At 46.3% G+C, this 9,768-nt stretch overlaps 1 protein-coding gene across 2 annotated transcripts in view; it reads right to left on the bottom strand.

Annotated features, from left to right (window-relative positions):
• Positions 1-340: 340 nt before the first annotated feature.
• Positions 341-9,768, bottom strand: part of ZBTB7B (zinc finger and BTB domain containing 7B) — a 137,405-nt gene continuing 127,977 nt past the window's right edge. For both annotated transcript variants that reach the window (XM_085639241.1, XM_085639242.1), the window contains exon 4: positions 341-3,503. In XM_085639241.1, the coding sequence (XP_085495367.1) occupies positions 3,053-3,503 (451 nt within the window). In that variant the 3' untranslated portion in view covers positions 341-3,052. The remainder of the gene's footprint in view (positions 3,504-9,768) is intronic.

Raw genomic sequence — 9,768 nt, 5'->3', positions numbered from 1 at the left:
TTCTGTCTCCCTGCTGGGTGGGACATTAAATTAATTGCACTGCGTCTACTTAGTTGGGCAAGGATGGTAATGAAATGTGATTTAAAGTTTGATTAAAGTAATATTTTGGGTTGCGACTACATCCACTTTGAAATTGACTTTCAGAAACTTGTCTCTTCATTTCAACTGAGTGTTAAATGTGATGTAGATAAATACTTAAGCGCAGGTAAAATTCAAAATTCTCAAAAAAGTGAGATGGACTGAGATCTTCACCACACAAGTCAAAATAGTGTCAACATCTATTAACAGTCACCATAGGTAACTCTCCGAAGGAGATAATCAATGGAGGACGACTGCACAGTATAAATTAATGTGTTTATTACTGCATCGCAAGGGAAATTTGACGGTGAACTCTTCACCCAATAATTTTACACAGAATCGTTTCATTGGAGTTGACAAGTAGCCCAGCAGTGGCACAGATTCATCTCATAATAAACAATGTGTCCTGTTTGAGCCTCCGGTTGAAAGGGGTCCCCTCCGTGACACAACATTGCAGTGCAGAAGAACAACAATAAAAGTACACTTGTGATAAATCAGGGGGTTTCACTGCATGGGAGGCACCTTGTCTGAAAAGAAGGGGGACTTGTGAACAGCGTGGGGGATAGAGACTACAGGAACCTCCCAAATGTCTCCCCAAGAAACCTCGAAGACACTTAACAGCACCGATGAACTAATCAAGAAAAATGCTAACTTGAGATCCCTTCACCTGTCTTACTCATGGAATGGTAGATACTCCTAATAAGCGCTTCTGGAAGGCATGTGCAAGTGTAGGACAGAAAGGGGCATTATTTAATCCCAAGTAAGTTAACCACCTTATTATCTATCATCGCAGAGACAATGTGCAGTCCTAGGTTTTTCACCTACAAATCACTGCTATCAGATGCATTACTCTAATCAGATCAACCGAAGCAACCAAAAAAACAACGCTCCGATTGCATTACGGTCACCCATGAAAGCCCAAGACCAGAAACACTGTGTCCATGATGAGACAGAGCGAGGTGTCCACCTGCCCAACAGGCAACTCAATATGGGGCTCAACAGTTCAGTGCTGGTGAGATGCCTGGAACAGTGGGACTAACTCAGGTGCAGCATGGCTAGGTTAGAACCTGCCACTTGTAAGTCTTACCTTTCTTTGACTGGCTGGTTGTCGGGGACAGATTAAGTCACATGCCCGCCTTGCTTCTGCGACACTGATACTGCTAATGTGGTCAGACACTTCTCAGGTGAACCACTCTATAAAAAGGACGCTAAGGCAGTGCAATGGCTATGTCCTTTCAGTTGAGTGTGCTTTAGAGAGGATGTCTTGTCCAGCCACAGCAATCCTAATAGAGAGACACTGCTGCTTAAAGGACCCGAGTCAGCCTGGGCATTTCAGGACTGTGTCAAGATTCCATATCAGAGTCGATAATGTCAACCCATAAAAATATCACATCTACTACACTGCTAAGAAAAGAATACAATTAATATTCTTTACTCTCCATCTACACACACTTGGATTACTAGGCAATGTAGCGGTTAGGCCGACGTAGTGGATGCAATATTTCTGTCATGCGATATAATACATTCAATACAGTAGGGAGTACTGTTACGAGGTCAGCTGAGGTAAATGGGGAAGCCAAATAAATACATGTGGACTCAGGAGATCAGAGATGAAAACAAAGAAGGGAAAGCACACACTGCCATAGAGAAGGAGAGGCGCTACAATGATTGCATGTGGGGGAGGCAAGGCTTCTGCCCCATCTATCTAGAGCATTGTTACCCAGTTTTTGTGGGGTTCATGTTTGCTGCATTAACTGCCTTTCTTCATGTAGACGCGTGTGCATAAATCAGCGCCCGGTGAATTCACCATCCCCTCTTAGGCTACACCTACCCTAAGCAAGATATGCCTCTTCCTTCCCATTCCTGAGAGGGGAACCCCTTCTCTGACTGAGTAAGCACATTCAAGGACTCCCAGATCACAGCTTTTTATTCCAAGAGGGATGTTGTAGAGGAAGACTCCCCTTCGCCCTGGAGTCCAACTAGAGCAGGAAAGACAGTGTGGGCCCTCACATTGGCATGGGACAGAACCAGTGCCAAGCGCTAGCGCCTCGTATAAACCCGCATCACCGAAGGCAAGTCTAAAAATGCATTATTGCTTCTCTTCTTGTTGCCAACATTTACATACTATATATATATAAAGTCTGCATATATATATAAATATATGTATGTAGTCATCTTTATACATGTAGGGAATATATTATTCATTTTTAATATTCAATAAAAATATGTTTTAGATTTTGATAAGACGCTTTCAACAGATAATTTACAAGATCCAGTTATCCTGGCCATTCTTTGAGAACTGCACGGGAATTCTGCTGTACCCACGCTAAATTGAGAGGCTTCACAGTACGTTGGCCTCAAACACCCACCCCCTGCGCGCTTTTCTGTATCCTCTCACCCATGTGCCATACCCGATTAGGAGTGATTTGTCCATAGAGTAAATCCTATTTACCAGGAGCACAAATTTTAGCCCCTCTTCCCACCTACACTACCCCCCTCTCCCTTTCTGACGCTAAAACCTAGAAGGCACTGGCCCCCTATTTCCCCATAAGGTTACTATCTAGACAGAACATTAAGGCGAGAAGGTGAATAGAGTTTTACTATCCTCTTGCCTGGAACAGTCCACAAGGATCTGGAGCCGGTGCGTGCCGCTGTCAAAGTCAGACATGATAGCCTTTGGTCGGTAATGCAGACCGGCTGAGCACCAACATCTTGAACAAAATCAGTCCAGAAGCAAAAACAAGTGATATGTGTGCCTGGCATGTCCTGGCCAGGTATGGGCCCCCTCCACCAACCAAGCTCACCATCTCCTTTGGGGAAAGTTGCACTGGCTCTCTGGGCCAGTTCTAAATGAATAGTGCAGTTCAAACTCATATGGCTTTGGAACAAACACAGGCCCACATCGTATGCCTGATACTCGAAGACGCTATCTGGAGGTGGTGCCAGTTGGAGTGGAAACCCAGGGGTGTGCAGGTTAGGGAGCAGTGCCCACCATTCCAGCTTTCTCGGCCCTGGCCAGAATGGACTCTGGAGGTTCAGCTGCAACTGGGCCTTCTGGGCTTCCCTCTGAAGAATCAGGCCGTGGGAGCCCCCAGTAGCGGATCATGGACATCCTGAAGTCCTCCATGCGACCATTGGACAAGTCCAGGCCCTCAGCTAGCTGGCGTCTCCCTTCAGGCGGATCCTCCTTACGCCGCCGGCGAGTGCGCACTTCCAGACAGTTCTGCCCCTTCAAGTGGCGCTGCAGGTGGTCTTCTTTGGCGAAAGCCTTATGACACAGCGAGCATTCGAATGGCCGGTCACCTGTGTGCAGATGCATGTGGTTCTTCAAGTCATAGCTGTGCAGGAAGCGGGCACTGCAGTGCTCGCAGCAGTAGGGCCGCTCGCCTGTGTGTTTGCGCATGTGGATCTTCAGCTTGTCGTTCCTGAAACAAGAGGGAGAGGAAATGGTCAAAACAATAGCTCTAAATGAGAAACCTGATTGGTAGAAGACAATGTTGGGGAAGTAGACACCCTCATTAGGGAAAACTTTAAAATACTGAACCAGACCATCAAGATATACTCAACCCCCTGCTCCCACTTTCAAACTCCGAGTTAGACACACCTATGAAATCCGACAACTCATCTGGGAATAAGACAACCTAACTGAAGATGTAGACTTCTATTAAAAGGTTCTTGTTTTACTTACATTTATCATTAAGTGGCAGTCCTAGTTATCTCAAAGCTTCTAAGCGCTATGTAGTTCTGGAGGGAATCTTAGCTAACATGCCAGTGCACTAGAGCCTCAAAGCCTGGGAAATCGACCAGTGTCTTACTCAAAATATCCTGGTAAGAGTATGTGGAAAAGCACCATCCCATGGATCCGCAGACCACCGCTGGAGGAATATCCTCCTCCTACCTCGCTGCAAGGCCCTGAAACTCCCTTCCTCTGCACCTCAAGCAATCACCATCGCTGCCTCAATTCAGGAAGGACCTCAAGACCCGGCTCTTCGACTGAACAGCAGACCCCACCCCTCCCTACACAGCACCTTGAGACCCTTATGGGCGAGTGAGAAGTGGCACTCTACAAAACCATAATTGATTGATTAAAGATTGTGGGGGAAGAGCTGCTGGCTAAAAAGGATACAGATTATTTGATGTTCAGGCAGCGACTTCTAGTTATTAGTTGGAGTATGGTAGTGACCAGCGGAGGGGGACTGACAGACACCATTTACTGAGATCTTTGATTGGGCAACAGAAACTGGAGCAGCAGTGAATCATAGGCTAGCCACTTTGGTTGGCTCCAATTATAAGTACGTTTTCTGTGTGCAGTTTTGGGTGCAAGTGGGTATCGCCTACTGATCCAAGACGTACTTGGATACCAATAATGCGTTTTCCAGGAAGGGAAAATCGTCCCCACATTGCCCACCGTTGAAGGAGTAAGTCTCAAAATGCATTGGAATGTGTAAATCAGGATAACGAAATTTGATGTCATAAAGACGAACAATTTTATAGTGTGAAGGCACAACAATTTACATTTGATAGCAATAAATGAAGATTGGATCAGCTACATTTGACAACATTGTCACATATTTGCGTGGAAAAAAAGTTTTACAGAATTTACTTCTTCAACAGTGTGCATTGTGGGGACGATTTTCCCTTCCTGGAAAACGCATTATTGGCTGTAATTATGGCCAGTCAAAGTAGGGCACATGCTGAAGGACATGAATGATGCTGCCTAAGCGATAACATGCAGAGTGACGAGGTATGGCATTCCGTCTTTGATCGGAACAGACAATCACCAGTGCAATAATGAGATACTAGTCATAGTAGGACCGGTGGATGGGAACAGTCAAGGGTGCAGAAGTGGCACCTAATACAGAGTCAAGAATGGGCTGTTTGCTGAAATTGGGTACAAAAACGCTTGTGCCAATAGTCAGGGCACTTGTTACATTACGCTACGGGTTGATACAGTACAGCAGAACAGCGTATCTTTCAAAGATAGTCAGCTACTGTGAACTGGATGATGAATAATGTACTGAAACTTAAGAACAAGATGGAGGAACTTGTTTTTAGTCAGAGTACGACTAGTCGTCTGAAATTTGATGGCCGATTGAGCTGGACCTCATACCTACACCAAGAAGAGTAGTATGGAATCTTGGTCTCTACCTGGATGACAACTTAGCACTATCTCAACAAATTAATAAGGTGGTGTCCATTTGTTTGTTCCACCACAAAATGCTGAAACAAATCTTCCCTTTTTAGGTACATGTAAGTGGTGCCGGCCGTAATATAACGTAGGATTGACTATTGCCTGCATTTGATGGCTCCATCGACTGTATAATACGGCTCTTCGATTCTTTTTTTTGCCTTTAAAGACAGTCTCATGTTTCAACATATAGGCATGCGCCGCTGGGCTTCCGTTTAAAAATCAGAGTTCTGTTCCAATCCCTTTGTCTGTTCCATCAAGTGATGTACAAAAGGGATCTCTATCTACAGGATACATTTCATGGATACTGCCCAGCACGCTCTCGTCGGACAGCTCACGACCACAAGCCACGGCTACACCGGTTCATGAAAGCTCCCTGTGGGGTCGCGCCTGCAGCTATTTCGCAAACTGTGAATTCCCTCCCTCGCCCTCTGAGCTCGAAGGATATGCCTCTCCCTACAGGGGATTGATAAACAGGTCTGATTTGAGTAATGGGTTAAGAGGCAGGGGTGCGTTCACAGGGTTGTTTTGGTGTAGGGTCGCTCATAAGGGGACACCCAACACTGCTCCCCAGCCAGAAACCATAATCCACTTTCCAGTCATTTTCAACAGAGGTCCACAGTTCGCATTTCATGTCACCCCTTTGTCATGAGTAGTGGCAAGTACAATACGCTCCTCACCTCACCGTACAAGATGTCTCCCATTATCCTCAACATTTATTATCTCATTTTATACCCCCCTTGCCCCATGACTCTTGTGGGAAACCACAACCCAGACGTGGCAGGTCTGTGAAATGTTCGCCATTCTACATTTAAATGCAACATAGTGCTTATGCTCATAAGGATACGAGTACTCGCCTCTGATGCATTGTCAAAGCAAAGGGATGGATGTGAACCTGACAGGAAATGAACCCTGGGAGGAAATGACCTGGCAGTGACCTGGAGTCACACAGTGACTTAGAACTGCCTAACTAAATCTAACACCGCCATGGCAGGAAAGTCCACATAACAGCAATGCTTAGTAAACATACACACATGGAAGCCTTTCAGATCTCCAGCAAAGACCCTGGAGAAGATGGCTAAACCATACCACAAGACAATGCAATGCAGAGCCCATATGGAAATAAAATGTAGGAGAACAGCGCCACTTGTGTATTCACTCCGAGATCAACAAAGGGCTACCATAGTTCTCTCAAAACTCATCTGGCACCTCGCGAGCGAGGTCAGGCTTTCGAAGTTGAAGAGCTTGGACCTAACAAGGAAAAGCGGCCTGCAAGAGAAGCAATAAAAGCAAGTCTTAGCATGGGCTGCCAGGTTACTACAGAGGAAGACCTTATATTTGTGGAATTTCAGGGAAAACCTGTTTTTACCCACCCTTTGAACGCAAGTCGTAGCCACCCGAATTGGGGTAATCATGAAGAGAATTTGTCTATAGCATGTAAACCAGACCCTATACACCGAGCTACATAGAACATACTTTACAATAGAGGAAGAGAGGTTTCAAAACCTGTGCAAGAAAACCTGTGACAAGTAATGAACAAAGCGTAGCCTCACAGTGTGAAAGAAGACCTGTCAGACAGGTGAAGCATCACAGCAAAATACTGCATGCCTGCCTTGGCCAGGGACAGACACGGCTACAATGTTACTTTTATTCTAGAGGGGAGATTAGGAGGTTGCCACAACTTCTTCAGTTTGAATCCATGGGCTTGCTTGTGGAAAGAGTTTTTTTTTTATTTGCTGATTATCAGGACAATCCTCTAAAAGCTTACTATCGTTGCTAATCTCCTGGGGGGCAGGCTGGTTGGTTGTGGACGCTGGGCCCCTCCCTGAACTAAGTTTGGTGGGCTGGAGGAATCAGATTTAGAACGAAGCCTGATGGACACGAGATGTGGCTATCGGGATTACTAGAGACGACCTATTCTTGACCTTTTAGACCTTTCTGTTAAGGGCAGTGAAACCTGTTGCGGGGAGCGGTCAGCCCTAGGAAAGCCTGCCCTTAGGAGCTGCCTAGCCACCGCGAGTGCTGCAGCAGTAAAATGGGCCCTTGCCATCCTCCTCTGAGGCACAGAGGCACGATCCCTTCTAGGGAACTGGTCTGCACATGAGGAAACTTTCATCCTTCAACCCAGAGACATATTCTCAACCTGTACATAGTGTAAAACACGAGGACCGACTACAGGTGCCAATCTCCTTGCACTTGGCTGTGCGTGCAACAAGCGTCTGCGGTCTGCAGTCTACAACCTTAGGACTTGAGTTTCAGGGCTTGGTTAAAAAATGACATCTGATACAGACTTCTAGCCACAGATTCCTTACCTTAGAATTATCACCAGGCGTCAGACTGGATCTGGAAAATGTTGGTGCGCAGTACCCCTGCGCGCCGGTAGGTGGAGTCATTCTGCTATTGGTGCGTAGGGGTACTGCTCTGGAAAAATTTGCGGATCCAGTCAGATAATTCTAAGGTAAAGAATTTGCGGCTAGATAGGGTCTGCCATATTAGGTGTTACCAAGTAACTTGTTCATCAAAGCATCAGTTATATTAGAAATGCCCGAATGTACAACTGAAGGTCATGGTGGAAGCCCCAGCACCACTCGCTGAGAGGCCTGTAGGAAAAAAACTGTCAACTTTTAAAAAAAACACAATCAACGTACTTCACGGAAGGAATTAATGCAGTGAGTAAATGTAAAATGCAGTAATACAACATAACCACTAGATGGCAACATTGGATTAGACCTAAAATGTACATAAAGCCTCTACCAAAGTATTCACTATTGTCATAAAAGATGTGCCATGAATAAAAGCTTGCAAAAACAAATTTTTGGACGCACTTTTAATTATTTTATTAAAGTGTTGCAGTTTTATATAGCGCAGACTTGGTCCAAGGGCAATTTACATAGCAGGAGGTCACACCGACGCCATGGACATGAACCTGGCTCCCCAGTTCCAAAGCGATAGATCTAGTGGTTAAGCCACACTGCCACTTTCGCTAGTTATCGAGGTCCCAACTTAACTACAGCGGAAACAGTAGTTAAAGTAGGTGCAGGCGGAAGGAAGAGAGTGCGAAGTGAGGGAAGGCAGACTGTGTACATTTTTAACACTAGAATGGTTTGTACTGGCACTTACTAAAGCAAGATATCAAACCTGCTTTGAACCCCAGGATTTCTGCCACTGTTGAGGAACTTTGTTCGGAAGGAAGCCTCAGGCCCTGGCTGCTGCTTTGAACCTCCATGATTTCTGCCACTGTTGAGGAACTTTCTTCCCCAGGAAGCCTCAGGCCTTGGCTGCTGCTTTGAACCCCATGATTTCTGCCACTGCTGAGGAACTTTCTTCGGAGGGAAGCCTCACGCCCTGGCTGCTGCTTTGAACCACCAAGATTTCTGCCACTGTTGAGGAACTTTCTTCGGAGGGAAGCCTCAGGCCCTGGCTGCTGCTTTGAACCTCCATGATTTCTGCCACTGCTGAGGAACTTTCTTCCCCAGGAAGCCTCAGGCCTTGGCTGCTGCTTTGAACCCCATGGTTTCTGCCACTGTTGAGGAACTTTCTTCGGAGGGAAGCCTCAGGCCCTGGCTGCTGCTTTGAACCCCATGGTTTCTGCCACTGTTGAGGAACTTTCTTCGGAGGGAAGCCTCAGGCCCTGGCTGCTGCTTTGAACCTCCATGATTTCTGCCACTGCTGAGGAACTTTCTTCCCCAGGAAGCCTTAGGCCTTGGCTGCTGCTTTGAACCCCATGGTTTCTGCCACTGTTGAGGAACTTTCTTCGGAGGGAAGCCTCAGGCCTTGGCTGCTGCTTTGAACCCCATGGTTTCTGCCACTGTTGAGGAACTTTCTTCGGAGGGAAGCCTCAGGCCCTGGCTGCTGCTTTGCTCGATTAAGTAGCTCTTGTGAATTTGCGGCCTTATCCAATGAAGAGAGACTGGCCTTTCAATGGCATGGCTGATAGCCCGGCTTTAACATCACTAGAAGAGTCTCATCCACATATCGTGATTTGACGATTTCCGTTTCCACTAAGTCTAACTCGGTTTGCATGGACTGTTCGGCTGTCTCCATGCCATCCTGAATCAAGGATTTGGAAGATTCCTGCATGGACCCCGGGAGCCTAGGGTTTGCAAGAGTGGCCACCTTCCAAGGTGCTTGGGCATCACAGGCTAGTAAGAATCTGGTGGCTCTAAAGTGGCCGGCCTAATTTTCAAGGATGTGGATCATAACAGTGCAGGGGTGGACTGAGGTTTGTTCCACGCTTCTTTGATAAAAAGGAGCACGGCCTGATTTAAGAGAAAAATAGACCTTGTGAGTTTTTTTTCTATGCCATGGTCTCCTTTGAAAGGGGGGGCTGTGGTTGCTTTGTGTGCACGGGGATTTCTAAAGTTTCCATTGTAAGCTGAATAACAGATGAAAATGAGCCTGTTCTGCAGAGATTGAACCCTTGTACCTGGGGAATTCCACCAGAAGAGAGGTGACCGAACAACTTGCATTCTGGAAATTGGCCAAAAAGCTAGTTCCACTCT

The sequence above is a fragment of the Triturus cristatus genome, chromosome 12 (assembly GCF_964204655.1).
Source record: "Triturus cristatus chromosome 12, aTriCri1.1, whole genome shotgun sequence".
Taxonomy (NCBI): domain Eukaryota; kingdom Metazoa; phylum Chordata; class Amphibia; order Caudata; family Salamandridae; genus Triturus; species Triturus cristatus.
The sequence above is the reverse complement of the archived record's forward strand: the minus strand, read 5'-3'. Positions and strand labels throughout refer to the sequence as shown.